Raw genomic sequence first — 16,734 nt, 5'->3', positions numbered from 1 at the left:
AGTGACACAGACTTGTATATGAGAGAGAGAGAGAGAGCATACTTGTATAGAAGATGCTTCCAGTCCTATACTGCTGCCCACAAGTCCTGCTATCGGAAGCTCCGGTAACCAACATTTATTATATAATTCCAATGACATGCACCCCTATGCTTCCACACAATATGCATTTGGTGTAAATGCTAGAATTTCTCGAAGTCGCTTGCAATTATTCAACTTAAGAAACTTCAAGCTAACGAATCTTTTGATGCATGGAGGAATGGAAACAATACCACTCCATGATAGATCTAATTGTTCCAGTGTGGAGGAAAAATTAAATATCCTAAAGAAATTTGATTCTAATAGGACATTGTTTTTAAGATCCAATATTTGTAGTGTTGGAAATACTATTGAGGAACAACCTTCATTAGATACACTTGAATTCGCAGGAGGTGGCAATGAGAGTTATTTGGGATGTGATGAAACTTCTGATTCCTTCATAGATACATTAGACGGCAAGGATTGTACGCTACAACCCCTAAGAAAAAGATACCGTAAAATCTTGCAACAGAAAAATGCTACTTGAAAGATTGGTAAGGTTTATGCAACCTTCTAGATATAAAAATTCAAGCCCAGTGAGGTCCCGAATGGATGATGGCAATTCTTTTATACCGGTGCCTCCAAAGTTGATGCTTTTTAAATGCTCCATCTTACAATCAATTTCAGGAAAGTCGTTAAGACTTGAACAACCATGAATGGTAAGATATTGAAGAGATCTCAGCTCGAGGACTCTCGAAAAACTGCTAAGGTTATAGCAACCTTTGAGATTCAACCAAACTAACTTATCAAGAAATTCAACAAAATGACGAATCTCAACTAAATTTGTACAATCATTAAGAATCAATTCCTCTAAATTTGGAATCCTTGAAACATTAGGAATTATTCTTAAGAATTCACATTTAGAGAAATCCATAATTTTCATGCTTGGAAAATTCTGTTAAAAAAAAAAAAAAAGGAAATAAATTAGTTTGAAGGAAATTAACAACAAAATTTATAGGAAGAAATTTTAAAAATCAAGAGAAATTATGTCACGACCGCCTCATGCTTTTGCACTTTTTGACAATGTCCCCAATTTTTAGTTTGATGAATTTTAGACTTGTCCTTCAAGCATTTATAAATTGAGACCTCCATAAGTGTTTTCATCTAATATATAACAAAAATGATATAAAAATACAATTATTCCCCTCATATCAAGAAAAAAAAAAAGGTGTGGTTGGCCATGGTTAGATAAAAGCACCTAGCCCTGGCCATGGCATGCAACCATGGCTAAGGTCGTGGCATCTAGCCCTAGTCATGGCATGTGGTGATAGTTGGGGTTATGACACAAACACCAGCCATGGTTGGGCAAGGTGCTTTCACCCAGCCACACACTACAAAAATACTGACAATTGGACGCATGTCTACAGTACCGGTTACTGTAGACACGCGTCCAATTTGACACGTGTCTTATGAGACACGTGTCTAATTGTACAGCCGCCACAATTGGACGCGTGTATTTAATACACGTGTCCAATTGGACACGCGTATTAAATACACGCGTCCAATTTGACACGTGTATTTAATACGCGTGTCCAATTGGACACGTGTATTAAATACACGCGTCCAATTGGACACGTGTATTAAATACACGCGTCCAATTTGACACGTGTATTAAATACACGTGTCAAACTGTTATTTTTTTTCAAATATTATTTTTTTTATTAAATAGAATTTCAACAATTGGACACGCGTATTTAATACGCGTGTCCAATTGGACGCGTGTATTTAATACGCGTGTCCAATTGGACACGTGTATTAAATACACGTGTCAAACTGTTATTTTTTCCCAAATATATATATTTTTTTAATTAAATAGAATTTCAACAATTGGACACGCGTATTTAATACGCGTGTCCAATTGGACGCGTGTATTTAATATGCGTGTCCAATTGGACACTTGTATTAAATACACGTGTCAAACTGTTTTTTTTTTCAAATATAATTTTTTTTTAATTAAATAGAATTTCAACAATTGGACACGCGTATTTAATACGCGTGTCCAATTGGACGCGTGTATTTAATACACGTGTCAAACTGTTATTTTTTTCCAAATATAATTTTTTTTAATTAAATAGAATTTCAACAACTGAGGACGTGTATTTAAATACACGTCCCGGATTGGTGTAGGTAGGCGCGCGGGAATTATCCCGCGCCCACCTGATGACCATTCTTAATTTAAGTTTCAAAAAGAAAAAAAAAAAATTTTATACACTCTCGTTCGCTCTCTCTCTCTCTGCGCGCTCTCACTATTCTTTCTCTCTCTCTCACTGTATCACTCTCTCTCACTCTCTCTGTACCACCGGCCAGCTTCCCGACCACCGCGTGGTCGGCCTTCCCTCCGGCCAGCTTCCCGACCATCGCTCTCTCTGTCTTTGTCTCTCGCCTCTCTGTCTCTGTCTCTCGCTCTCTCTCACTCTCTCGTTCTCTGTCTCTCGCTCTCCGTCAAGACTGGACCACCGGCCAGCTTCCCGACCACCGCGTGGTCGGCCTTCCCTCCGCCCTTCCCGACGTCTCTTGCTCGCTCTCTCTCTCTCTCGCTCTCTCTGTCTCTGTCTCTCGCTCTCTCTCACTCTCTCGCTCTCTGTCTCTCGCTCTCCGTCAACACTGGACCACCGGCCAGCTTCCCGACCACCGCGTGGTCGGCCTTCCCTCCGCCCTTCCCGACGTCTGTCGCTCGCTCTCTCTCTCTCTGTCTCTGTCTCTCGCTCTCTCTCTCTCTCTCTCTCTCTCTCTCTCTCATCAATACTGGACCACCGGCCAGTTCTAAGTGGACGACGAGTTGGTTCTGCATGTGTTTCGTATAGCAATATTCAATATTTTTGATTTTGGCAATATTTTAAATAACAGATCTGTTCTTTTCTTCTTCTTTTTAAAGCAATATTTTTTATTTTGGCAACGTGTATTCTTAACACGTATCAAGAAAAATATATAATTTTTCATTTTTTTTATTAAAATATATATATATATATATATATATATATATACACATTTAGCCACGTGTATGTATACACATGGCTAACAATTTGGAATTTTTTTTTAAAAAAAAAAATCGGTTTGACACGTGTATTGAGATACACGTGTCAAAATGTGCAGTTAATGACGTCCACATCTGACACGCGTCTCACGCATGTCAAAATGCACGTGTCAAACTGCACATGGCAATTTGAAGTGATTTTTGTAGTGACACTAGCCATTTAGAACAAAATTGTTAGATGCACAAGTGTATTTTAATGCTATTTATGTTATTTATTTGACGAAAAACACTAACTGTGGTCTCAATTTAGAAATCTTAGAAGCACAAATTTGAAACTCATCAAATTTGAAAGTTAGGTCTCAATGTCAAACAAACAAAAGTGGAAGCATGAGTGGTTCGGGACACAATTTCCCTAAAAATAACAAAAGTGGAGGCATTCTTAAAATAACGAGATTCTCTCCATGAAAATTGGACAGCAAAGATTCTAAAGGACAATTAGGCCAATCAAGCACTCTTAACTGATCAAGGAGAAAAATAAGACCTCAAGAAAGGCATGTATTACCATTAACAATAAGCCATCTAAGCCTTTTCATATTCTTGAAGGCCTCAGAACTCAAGCACATCATGTCTCCTTCAGCCAAATCTATTAATATGCCTCGAATTTTGTTTGTTCCCGTAAGGCAATAAATCAGTACACGCTAGGAAAATTAAAGTAGAAAGTTTGATCACCACATTTTAGCACTTGATAAAATTTTAGCTTTTGCGTGTGTGTATATATATATATAATACTTTGTAAAAATGAACCAAAGTTGCATTCCATCTATCTATATTTGAATGTTGCTTTTCATTTTTGAGATTTTCAAAAGAGGTAATTTTATTTTTACAGTAAATGTTCCGAATTGAGTGAATGTATAAATACCTTTGAATAAAGTAAGGAAAAAAAATACAAAAAGAGAAAGTCTAAATAGTTGACTCTCATCCTACCCCATCTCACTATTCTGATTGATGTGATATTATCAATCTACCATTGAAATTTTTGTTTCTTTTAATTAAGATTATTGGAACAAGTGGCTCATATTCTCTTGGGCATAAGGAGAAGTTTGAGAGTACTAGTAAAGTTAGTAGTGGGCGACCATTCGGACGGCCAGAGGAAGTGTCCAGACGCCTGCCAGTGTCTAAACAGTTCAACAGACACAAATCACAGAGAGTTCATGCTTGTAGAGACGTTCGGACAGCCGAGCGAACGCGATCGCAGAGAGCACTCGTTCGATGTGGCGTCCGAACAACAATGTGATGGCTGCAGACGATGAAGTCCTTATGCTAACGTCCAAACGCTAGGGTGAAACCTTCCGGACGCGTGTATGGAGAAAGACAAATTACTGCTAGGTTTACTAGGGCATGAGTGCTAAAAGTTATAAGTTCGAACTCTGTCTCAGTCATTCACCAACAATTTAATTAAATATTCCACGTGTTAGATCTCAAATACTAAAAGAGAATGTGAACCCACACGTGAAAAAATTTGAAATGGAGGGGAGCCGATCTTTTACTTTTAGAAAAAAATAAAAAAATAAAAAAAAATGTCTCTTACTGTGCAAGCGGCATCAATTTATGTCATTTATTTACAAGAGTCACAAATCACAAAATTAGTGTCGTTTATTATGAAAACGAAATAAATTACTGTCGTTTGAATAGTAAACAACATTAAATTGAATGCTGCTTACTTTGCAAGCGGCATAAATTTATGTCGTTTATTTACAAGTAGCACAAATTACAAACCGTTTAATATGAAAACGATATAAATTACAACCGCTTGCACAGTACATGACATTAAATATAATGCTCCTTTCTGTGCAAGCAGCATAAATTTATGTCGTTTATTTACAAGAGGCACAAATCACAAAATTGGTGTCGTTTAATATGAAAACGGCATAAATTGCTGCCGTTTGCACAGTTAACGTCATTAAATTTAATGCCGCTTACTTTTCAAGCAGAATAAAATTTATACCGTTTTTATTTTGCAGGTGGTACAAATTACAAAATTGATGTCATTTAATATGAAAATGACATAAATTGTTGCCGTTTGCAAAGTAAACAATATTAAATTTTCGCATAAATTTATGCAGTTTGCTAAAAAAAAAAAAATTCCCCCCTTTGTTTTTCTTTATTGAAAACGGGCCCCCGCCCTCGCTCCCTTTCTTCTCTCTCTTCTTTTCTCCCGTCCTTTCTTCTCGTTTCTTTCCTTTCTTCCATCCGACCAGAGAGAGAGAGAGAGAGAGGGAGAGAGAGAGAATCAGTGAGAACTTGAGGGAAATGTGCTGTGGTCTAGCCCCCGTTTTGGGCGGACGACTACGCCGGAGCCGGTGGGTCACGGCCCGACGCCGATGAAGCCAAGGAGCTTATTTTTAGCGTTTTCTCGGTACCCAAACGAGTAAAAATCCATTTTTGAGTGGTTATTAAAATTGGGAATAATGATTATTTGGTCTCAGATGACTTAATTAATACAAATCACAGTCAGATGACTTAATTAATACAAATCACAGTTAGCATGGTCCCAGAAAGATTTATTTAAACTCTCCTAAATTGTAGAACCCTCATGTAGCCCTCTAGCTTTCCCATATACATTACTTTAAATGGGGTAATTTTTGCACATCTCCTAATCAGTTTCTGCCTAATTGTTTAACTAGTAAGATCAAACGTAACTTATGCTCTTCTTTTGATTTTTATTTTTATACATGCCGTATATAAAAATATACTACAAATCATACATAATAACAGTTAAGAGATTGAGAATCACCCTCAATCTAAAGCCCTAATACACCTAATCTCACTATCACACAATAGAGATTATATATTCTTCAAATGAGAAAACAAAAAAGAACAAACAAAAATACAAACTTTCACTTTTATTAGAAATAAATGGCAACTGGAATCTCTTTTTCCCTCTCAATATTTCACGGTCACTCTCAGTCTCCTCTTTTGTTGCGGCTCCTCCAACAAGATACAATGAATTTCTTGTGTGATCCCAAAATCCAACGAATAAGCACTAAGCAGTGTCTTTCTCTTCTTTTACTCTTATCGCACAACCCACTCCATTTTCTTTCTCATCACGAACGCTTCCAAAACCAGGAAGAAAAAAATTAGAGTCAAAGTATATCACAATTCTCACTATCTAACTTGGAGAAGGAAAACAAATCAAATAGGAGACAAATTCTCTTAGCGCCAACACACGTAATTAATTGATGTAAACATTTATCACTGGAAATACCACCAAAACATTTATAAACATCACTTAAGACTATTTAAAACCTTCCAAAATGCAAAGGCCATATGGAGTATATGTGGTAGTAAGATAAAAAAACGTTGTATTGTGAATGAAGAGTTTTTGTTTATTGTTGAGGAGCTTCAACGACATGTGGATATGGACAACATGGAGCTAATACGAGTTGTGGCAAAAAATTTGAGGCTACGACGAAATGCAGTGGTCTATGGGAAAGCAGTTAGCCCTTATACTACAGTGGTAAGTAATGAATATGACTCACTGGTGGCTTTTCGAAATGCTAATTCTAGAAAATATTCAAACAAATTGGCAGAGAATTTGGAGATTCGTTGGAAAGCTTCTCTGAAAGGTTTTGTCAAGGTCAATTGGGATGCTTCTACCAATAGAAATAAAATGAAGATGGGTATTGGTGTTATTTTTTTTTTTTTTTTTTTTTTTTGATAAGAAGAAAATTTTCATTGCAAAGATAACCAAATACATCATGATCCCATCAGGGATCTAGGGAAAGACTTCTCCCTAAACAGATGACCCAGAATACAAGTGGGAAAATCTGAAAACCAACAAGCATTAAGAGAATTAAACAAAGCTTCCCTAGCCAAGATATGAGCCACCTCATTGAATGCCCTATTGACATGTACAAAAGAAGAGGAACCAAACCCCTTGATCTCCTGTAAAATACTCTCAGTAATGTGGCCAGCAGTAGACAAATGAGGGAGTGGGGAATTAATTTCTGTCACCACTTGAGAAGAGTCTCCTTCAAAAATAACATCCCTTAACTTCAAGAATTTACCAAGAAAAACAGCATGAAGGGCTGCTAGGGACTCAGCGATTCTGGAATCCCCCTTAACAAACAGACAGATACATTTGGCACAAATACAATCACCCTTGCTGTCCCTCACCACTAAACCAAGGCCAATCTGATTTCCATTAGGAGCAACTGAAGCATCCCAGTTGATCTTAAAAAAATTATCAGGAGGAGGATCACTAAACCAAGGCCAATCTGATTTCCATTAGGAGCAACTGAAGCATCCCAGTTGATCTTAAAAAAATTATCAGGAGGAGGATGCCAAATCTTAACAGGAGAGTGAACAATCTGGGAAGATGCACTAGCAACATCCTTCTCCCCTTGAGAGAACATTCTGAAATCTTGCATAAAAGAAAATGATTCCTCCCATACTCTATTAGGGGAAAGAAAACTTCCTTGAAAAATAAGGGAATTCCTTCTCAACCAAATATTCCTAGCAACAACCAGCATAAGCTCCACCTTTTCCTTCTCAAAAGTTTGGAAACAATATTCCAACAGGTGCATAAAACTGAAATGGAAGGAACTACATTTTTGGAAGCAAGACCGAAAATCACCCCAAACATCTGAAGCTGCAGGGCATGACCACAGGCAATGAATAACACTCTCCACTGCTAGACCACAACAAGGACACGAAGGGTCTTGGATCACCCTCCTTTTGCACAGATTTTCTCTAGTAGGCAGAAGATTTTGACAAGCCCTCCAAGCAAACATTTTGACCTTCCCTGGTACTTTTAGATTCCACAGATCCTTCCGAAAATCCGGTAGGTTTCCAGCATGAGAACATTGACCTCTGGCTTCTTCTTTGAGAGACCTACCTATAAAGTAAGCACTTTTAACAAAAAACAAACCAGATTTAGACCCAATCCAAATGACTCTATCTTGGGGTAAATTAGGGCTTAGAGGAATATTCAATATAGCCTCAGCTTCCTCCTTCCGAAAGTTCTCAGTGACAACATTCGGAATCCAACAACCATTCTCCTTATCAATCAAATCTGAGACAGTAGCATCATGACCCAAAGCACCAACAGGAGAACAAACAAGATGAGAAGAGGTTGATGGGATCCATCTATCCTTCCAAATTCTAATGGAGGACCCATTACCGATCCTCCAAAGAATACCCCCCATCAGCAGACCTTTGGCATGGAAGAGGCTCCTCCAAACAAAGGAAACTCTAGAACCCATGGGAGCCTCCAAGAAAGAAGAGGAAGGATAATATTTAGACTGGAAAATTTTCGCTACAAGGGAGGAAGGGTTTTGAATTAATCTTCATCCTTGTTTTGCTAAAAGGGCTTGATTAAAAATCACCAAATCTCTAAAACCTAGCCCTCCTTGAGATTTTGCAGAACTCATTCTTTCCCAACTCATCCAGTTGATTCTAGAGGACTTTGATAAATGTCTCCACCAAAACTCTTGCATTAAACTATTAATTTCTTTGCATAGAGAGATTGGAAGCTGGAAAATCGACATGCAATTGGTGTTATTATTAGAGATAGAATGGGCGAGGAGCTGGCCACATTGATAGAGCTAAAAGATTACATCATTACATCAGATGTTGCAGAAACCACGGTGGCGTTAAGGGCAACCAAATTCAATAGTGAATTAGGGTTCTATAAAGTATTTCTAAAAGATAATGCTCTCCAAATAGTATAAGAGCTGAAAAAATATGGAAGAAATACAAGTAAATATGGTCATCTCATTGAGGACACTTAAGGTATACTGAAAGGTTTGCAAAAGTGGCAGCTCACCAGCTTGCTAAGCAAGCATTATACTTGAGTGAAGAGCATTATACTTTTGACTTTTGGTTTTTATGTATAAAATAGTAAGAGAATATAAAGTTACGAAGTTACGTTTGGTACACGGAATGACTATTTCATCAAAAAATGAACGGTTTGTATTGAAAATGGAAGAATGTGGAATGAAATAGTTTTGGAAGAATAATCATTCCCTTGAGCAATGTGAATGGCTATTCCAAGTGTTGAATATAATATCATATACTACAACAATAGCGCTATTACATTCTACCTAGCTTCTTCCATTCCTAATAAATACTATTTATTTTTTTTAATGGAATGGTTATTTCGCGTATCAAACTATCAATGGTAAAAGTCTAACACTTATTTAGAGAATTGAAGTCTAAACAGTTAGGTCAATGGTAAGCCCAATTGAAACACTTACCTTATTATAACCGAAGTATTGGTGTAGTTACGATTCACCAGGTCGCATGCCCTCTGCATTTGAAAATCTACTGCCCAAGGCTTTTGGTGTTGGTACCATTCAGATTCCAAGTCTCCATCATCAACACAAGGTCTCTTAGTAACTCGAATATAATCTATTAAATCTATCTTCTCTTTATACCTACATATCATATGGAATCCGAAACTTTTAAAAAACCTTGAATTTGAAGCCTCCAACCAATAAAACTGAGCTCGTAGATGATCATTACCCAGAAAATGCATAAAAGATACTGGAACAACGAAATGCATAAATACATGATTAGCGTCCCGTTTATAAAATTCACCCCAGGCTTTATAGATTACAACACCACGATTGATGACACCAACACTAAGGACAAGATTATCTGTTCCAACAACAGCAGCAGCGAAGGCAATTCCGAGCACCCCATCCACATATGCAGGCACATCAATATCTATTTCACACTTATCAGAATTACTATTTGAAACCTCTTTATGATAGCTGAACCAATGTGGAATCTTATTTCCCGAAATGGAAGCGTTAAAGCCACGATTAGGATCGAGATCAAGAGATTCCTGATACACAAATATGAAAAAAATTTAGTGATACAAAGTCAAGAAATATTAATCCATCAAGGAAAGAAGTTACCATCAATGGCTGAAATCTTAGCAAAGTTCGCCGAGTTCGCAGATCCTGATAGGGTGTAATAGAATCATCAACTCCAATATGAGCTTCCCGATCTGGAGTTATGTTATTGACAGAAGATCCCATTGGTTCTATACCATTGCCCACAGGGCTTGGTGCTGAAGATACTGATTCAACACGTACAAGCTCTCGTATGCTCCATGTATTAAATGATCGAGATATTTGTGGTTCTTCAAGAAATGTTTCCAATGACATGCACCTCGTTGCATACACATTTTGTATATTTGGTGGAAGTTCTGAAATTTCTCTAAGTTTCTCACAATTATCCAAGTTGAGTCTCCTCAAGCGAACAAATCTTTTGATGCCCGCAGGAATGGTAACAATATCACTCCCTGATAGATCTAAGTCTTCCAATGTGGAGGAGCAATTAAATATCTTAAAGAAATTTGATTCTAATAGGACACAATTTTTCATACTCAAGTTTTCTAGTGCCGGAAAAACTACCGAGGAACAACCATCATTAGAAACACTTGCGTTTGTAAGAGGTGGCAATGGGGGCAATTCTAAACATGTTGAAATTTCCGATTCCTTTTCAGATTCAGTAGAAGGCATGGATTGTTTGTTATCCCCCATCTTCTCAGGAAACTTAACCAGTTTTGAACAACCCCCGAGAGTAAGACGCACTAAATGTTCCAACTGATAAATGCTACTTGGAAGATTTGTCAGGTTTATGCTTTTTTCTAGATATAAATCTCTCAACGAAATAGCGTGTCGAATGGATGAAGGCAATTCTTTTATACCACTGTATTCTAGATAGATGCATCTCAAATGCTCCATCTCACACTCAATTTCTGGAAAGTAGTTAAGCTTGGAGCACCCACCAAGTCCCAAGTATTCTAGAGATCTCAACCTGAGGCGTCTTGGAAAACTTTTAAGGTTATAGCAATAGTTAAGATTCAAATTAACTAGCTGATCAAGAAATCCAACAGATTGATGAATCTCAACTAAATTTGTACAACATCTGAGAGTCAATTTCTCTAAATTTGGAATATTTGAAACATCAGGGATCATTTCTAAGAATTCACATTCATCGAAATCCATAATTGTTAGGCTTCGAAAATTCTGTCAAAACATAATAGGAAATAAATTAGTTTGAAAGAAATTTACGTCATAATTTAAAGGAAGAGATTTTTAAATCAAGGGAAATTATGTCTCAACCCCCTCATGCTTTTGCACTTTTTGGCATTGAAACCTAGTTTCCAGTTTGTTGAATTTTAGACTTGTACTTCACACATTTGTAAATCGAGACCTCCAAAGTATTTTCATTAAATAGTAAGCAAAAAGAACACGAAAATACATTTATTCCACTCATACAAAATAAAATAAGATAAAAGTGGGTTTGATTGTGGTTCGGTGAAAGCACCTAGGCATCCAGACTTAGTCGTGGCATGTGGCAATAGTTGGGCCTGTGGCACAAAGACCGGTGATAGATGGGTAGGACGTTGTCAACTAACTACAACCAATCACTTTTTAAATAAATAAAAAAAGCTAGAGGCATAAATGTATTTTAACACCATTTATGTTATCTATTTGACAAAAAACACTAATTGAGCTCTCGATTTACAAATTTCCAAAGCACAAATATAAAATTCATCAAATTGGAAAGGTCTCGATGTCCAAAAAATTCAAACCAAAATAAAAAGGCAGAAGCACGATAGGATGGTGACATTTCCCCAAAAACAATAATTGTACCTTAACTCCTTTGAAGCTCTTGAGGGCGCTCCTCCACATTCTTAAAATAACGAGCTTCTTTCCTTGAAAATTGGATGGAAAAGATTTCATAGGACAATCAGGCCAATCCAACATTCTTAACTCGTCAGGAAGAAAAGTAGGTCCTCCTCTCGAAAAGCATAAAGTAGGTTCTGGAGGAACGCATCCTCTAGTCAAGTGTGTTTTAGATTTAACCATAAGCACTCTAAGCATTTCCATATTCTTGAAGGCCTCGGAACTCAAGTGCACCTTGTCTCCTTCAGGAAAATCTACCAATATGCCTTGAATTTTGTTTGTTCCCTAGTAAGGCAATGAATCAGTACACGCCAGCAAATTAAATCAAATATAAAGTTCTCTACAATTTTTTTTTTTTTTTTTTTTTTTGTAAGTACAATACAAAACACCAAACCTTCCATCAGCAATCCGAAGTTTCCGGGTTCTCTTAATTTTAGCACTTTCTAGAATTATAGATAAAATACTTTGTAAAAAGGGAAAAAACTTATGCTCCGTTTGTTTCGACGTAAAATGGTTTCCATCGTAAAATATTTTCGACGAAATCAATTTCAAAAGAAATTATTTTCTCGAAAATATTTTTCGGCGTTTGGTTCGCACGAAAAAATTACGAAAAGTGAAAATGCAACTGTCGCCGGAATCCGGCGAACATGTTTGGCCGGATCCGGCCAAAATTGCCGGATTCCGGCAGGACACCGGTCAGATCCGGCCTGATCCGGTCATTTTGGCCGGATCTCGGCAGGATCAGTGGCCGGATCCGGTCAGATCCCGCCGGATTCCGGCCATTTGGGCCAGATCCAGTCGGATCCGGTCAGATCCCGCCGGATTCCGGCCATTTTGGCCGGATCCGGCGGGGTCAGTGGCCGGATCCGGTCAGATCAGGCCGGGTTCCGGCAGTTTTCTGTCCATGGCCGGATTCCGGCGGCCGGCGGTGTTCCGGCAACCAGATTCCGGCAGCCGGCAGGATTCCAGTGGTCGGATTCCGACGCCGGCATTATTCCAGTGACTTGATGATGCCGGATTCCGGTGCTGCCTATTTTCGAACGACCGACTATTGTAGGATTTGGACAGTCAGATATCAAACGTGCGTGTAAGGACGAAGAATATAATTTTGGAAAACGATTTACGGTTTTAAAAACCGTAAATCGTTTTCCAAAAATTAAAGAAAGTTTTACGGTCAAACCGAAAATGATTTTCGTTGACCATTATTTTCGCCCCTACCAAACACCGTAAAATACCGAAATCATTTTCCGGAAATCATTTTACGCTGAAACAAACGGAGCATTAATTTCATTCCATCTATCTGTTTTTTAATGTTTCTTTTCACTTTTATATTTTCAAAATAGGTAATTTTACTTTTTCTATTATAATGTTCCAGAGTGATCCTCGTGTTTGGAAGGTCAAATTTTTGACTTTCTTATTTTTTATTTTTACCAATTATTCTAATCTATTAAAAGACTATACCGACCTTTGAAATAGAATAAAGGACAATTGTGTACGACGATTTTATTTATCTTAATTACAATCATTTTGCTTATTTTTTATATACTTGTATATAAATATATGTACTATATATATATTATATCTGCAGATATATTTGTGTATGGGTGTATAATTCTTAATCATTTTTTTACAAAGAAAAAAAGTCAAATATTTTTTCTAGCATGTTTACATGTGAAAAAGAAACAAATATAAAATTAAAAGTCTCTTGATAACTTCTTACCGTATTTTTCTCAAGGACTCGACGAACATCTTCGTGAAACCACAACCTACTACGTTTGTTAGGGTCTTCAGGTGATTCTAGTCGAACAATTTCTCTACCCATGTCTCGCAATAAGTTGTGCATTTCAATTTCGTGATGATCAATGGTTATGAGAGACCTCTCTATAAGCACACCGATACCATCAACTGAGGAGTAATCAGAACTATCTAGCTTTTTAATATCATCATCATGCTCTCCTATGAAAAAACATGCAATGTCAAGAAATATCACCTTCTCATTTTCATCCAATCCATCGTAACTTATTCGAAGTCTTCGTAGGATATCTTTGGGAGGAATGCTTTTGTACTTATTCAATGCACTTTTCCATCGACTTATATTTTTACGATACAGATCTGAACCTAGCACTACTAAAGCTAGTGGAAGGCCCCCAACATAACTTATTGCATCTTCCATTAGTTTCAGAAAATTATCAATAGGTTTATCATCTCTGAAAGCATTCCAACGAAAGAGCTCAAGAGCTTCCTCGAATTTCAATTCCTTCACCTCATATATTAGATCATCAACTACTCCATGGTCAGTCAACACTTTCCTGTCTCTTGTCGTTACGATGATCCTACTTCCTGAACCAAACCAATCAACTTCTCCAGCCAATTGATCTAATTGGTCCAATTTATGATCAACGTCATCAAGAATAAGGAGTATCCTTTTAGAGCAAAGCCTTCTCTTTATCACAGCAATTCCTTGATAAGCATTGTTAACCTCCCCAATATCTCCTAGGATGTCCGAAAGAAGTGTATTTTGTAGTTGGACCAGACCGGATTTCTTAGAAGTTTCTGTAACATCGGCAAGAAAACAACTACCTTCAAACCGAGGGGCAATCGAGTTGTAGATAGCTTTGGCAATAGTGGTCTTACCAATTCCACCGGCTCCCCAGATCCCTACCATACGTCTATCATTCATCTCATCAATACTTAAAAGTGAATTGATCTGCTGGATACAAGACTCTATTCCAACTGGATGCTTGGCAACGTGTAAGTATGTGTGATTTACGATTCTTGAGACATTTTGAACGATGTTGTCAATAAATTTAGCTTCATTCCTACCAAATACAAAATATTAGAAACATTTAATTATGAGTTGAACTTTATATATATAAAATTGGAATCAGAATAAAATAAAAATAATAATAAAAATAAAAATAAAAAATCTATAACGAATGAACAAGATTGATAAGAAATACCTGTACTTCTCTGAATCCCACCCGGACAAATTGGCGACTTGTGTTAGGGCTGCCTTCCACCTCTGTAGTTTGATGTCATCCTTAAACCTTTCTTCAAGTTTAGCCAATGCTTTTTCATAACTCTTCTTTTGATGTCGTACATCCGATGGGTCCACCTTGTAAAACACTGGTACAACAATTTGTCCCTTTGTTTCTTTACACTCAACGATCTTCAGTAACTCATCCAAGCACCATCTAGATGATGCATAGGTTTCAGAGAACACAACGACTGAAATCCTTGACTCTTCAATGGCTCTGAGAAGTGCTGGAGAAATTTCCTCTCCGCTTCTAAGCTGCTCGTCATCTATGAAGGTGGTGATTCCCTTATGAAACAAAGCCTTGTGTAGATGGGCAATAAAACTGTGGCGGGTATCTTCGCCTCTAAAACTCAAGAATACTTCGTACGTCCATCCACCGGTGGAAGAAGACGAGGAAGAGACTCCTTGGAAGGCCATGAAAGAAGACGTCCGATCCTCTCACTGGTACCTAGTAGAGATAATTGGCCTGAAGAAGCAGTTAATTGATGCTCAGTAACTTCTCCCAGGTAGAGCGACAGTGTATTACCAGAATTTTGTTTTTGCTGATGATGTTGTGGAGCAGGAGGAGTGTCCAATCCTCTCCACATATAAATGCGTTGCAGAACCACTTTGGATGCTGCTTTGCATCATCAAAAGAACAGAAAACGCGTTTGTCAATTGTCAAAGTGCCTTTTGATTGATGGGGTAAAAGATGACTGTCTTGCCTTGTCGAATTTATCTGGCCATTTTTGTCTTTTGTTAGAAAAGTTAATAATAAGGGGGCGTGGAAAGAAGGTTAAGAGCATCTCCGGTAAAAGTTCTACTTTAACTAAAGGTTAAATTTTGCTATATTTTTTTTTTTTTCTTCTTCTTTTAACATAGTTGTCATCTTAACTTTTTTTTTTTTTTTTTTTTAACTTCATCAGCAACAGTGAATAGTTATTACGTCATCTCTTGCAGAAATTCTATTTTAACCAAAAAGTCATATTTGACTATTTTTACCTTATTTTCTTCGTCTAACAGACTTGTCATCTTAACTTTTTTCTTAACTTTGTCAACGGGTTCACTATTCATCGATTATTCTATTTTATATTATATTTTCTCTTTCTCTCACCATCTCCCCACTTCAGCCTCTCTCTCGCTCGCTCACTTCTCATCTGCAATCCCTTTCTTTTAGTCCCGCATGTCCCCCACTTCCCCGCTTAGGGTTCGACGAAGAAGGAAGGAGAAGAATCGAAGAGAAGGAGATCTGAGAAAGGGGGGTCAACCGAGGAGAGGCGCCGATTTTTTTTTGGCAAGCAGAGGCGCCGATTTCCTTGTGGGTCGTGGGTTGTCATCCAACGGTTGAAGGGTAATTTCCAGCGAAAGGAGATTTTCTGTGGATTCTTCCGTAGTTGGCCGATTTGGTGTGTTCTCTGTGGTAGCGTTAGTAATTTCGGTTGTGTGTGTGTTGGCTGTGTTGTGAACTTCCGGCCCCGTGTGTGTGTGTGTGTGTGTGAATCTCTTATTCGATTTGTGAATTTGGGTTTGATTAATTCTGGAGATAATTGGTGTTTGTTGTTGTTTTGGCCGGAAGTTAATTGGGGTGTGGAATTCTAGTGAACCCACTGGCGAGGAGGAGTGACTGGAGAGTGTTTTAGCCGGAAGTTGATTGGGTGTGGAATTTTGGTAAACCCATCGATGAGGAGGAGTGACCGGAGAGAGAGAGAGAGAGAGAGAGAGAGAGAGAGAGAGAGAGAGAGAGAGAGAGAGAGAGAGAGGGGGAGGAGGGAGAGAAAGAAAATAAAACAATAAAAAAAATATATTAAAAAATATTATTTAAAGAAAATGAAGTGTGGAATAGAGATTATTGTTGGAGTGATTTTAGGAAAATCAGTGGTTAAAGTAGAAATTGGTGCTTTTTGGGTAGCTATTTTAACTCTAACTGCTGGAGATGGCCTTGCTAACTATTCACTATTTATCGG

The 16,734-nt window shown here is 37.7% G+C and overlaps 1 protein-coding gene across 1 annotated transcript; it reads right to left on the bottom strand.

Moving 5' to 3' along the window:
• Positions 1-5,862: 5,862 nt before the first annotated feature.
• Positions 5,863-15,383, bottom strand: LOC133867055 (TMV resistance protein N-like). Its single transcript, XM_062303731.1, has 6 exons — positions 14,715-15,383; positions 13,475-14,573; positions 11,722-12,039; positions 9,973-11,091; positions 9,307-9,899; positions 5,863-6,162 (listed from the first exon to the last, which is right to left on the bottom strand). The coding sequence occupies exons 1-6, from the start codon at positions 15,206-15,208 to the stop codon at positions 6,093-6,095; spliced, it is 3,693 nt and encodes a 1,230-aa protein (XP_062159715.1). The 5' UTR covers positions 15,209-15,383; the 3' UTR covers positions 5,863-6,092.
• Between the last annotated feature and the right edge of the window lie 1,351 nt (positions 15,384-16,734).

The sequence above is a fragment of the Alnus glutinosa genome, chromosome 4 (genome assembly GCF_958979055.1).
Source record: "Alnus glutinosa chromosome 4, dhAlnGlut1.1, whole genome shotgun sequence".
Classification (NCBI taxonomy): Eukaryota; Viridiplantae; Streptophyta; class Magnoliopsida; order Fagales; family Betulaceae; genus Alnus; species Alnus glutinosa.
Note: the sequence above shows the minus strand (reverse complement) of the source record. Positions and strands in the feature narration are given on the sequence as shown.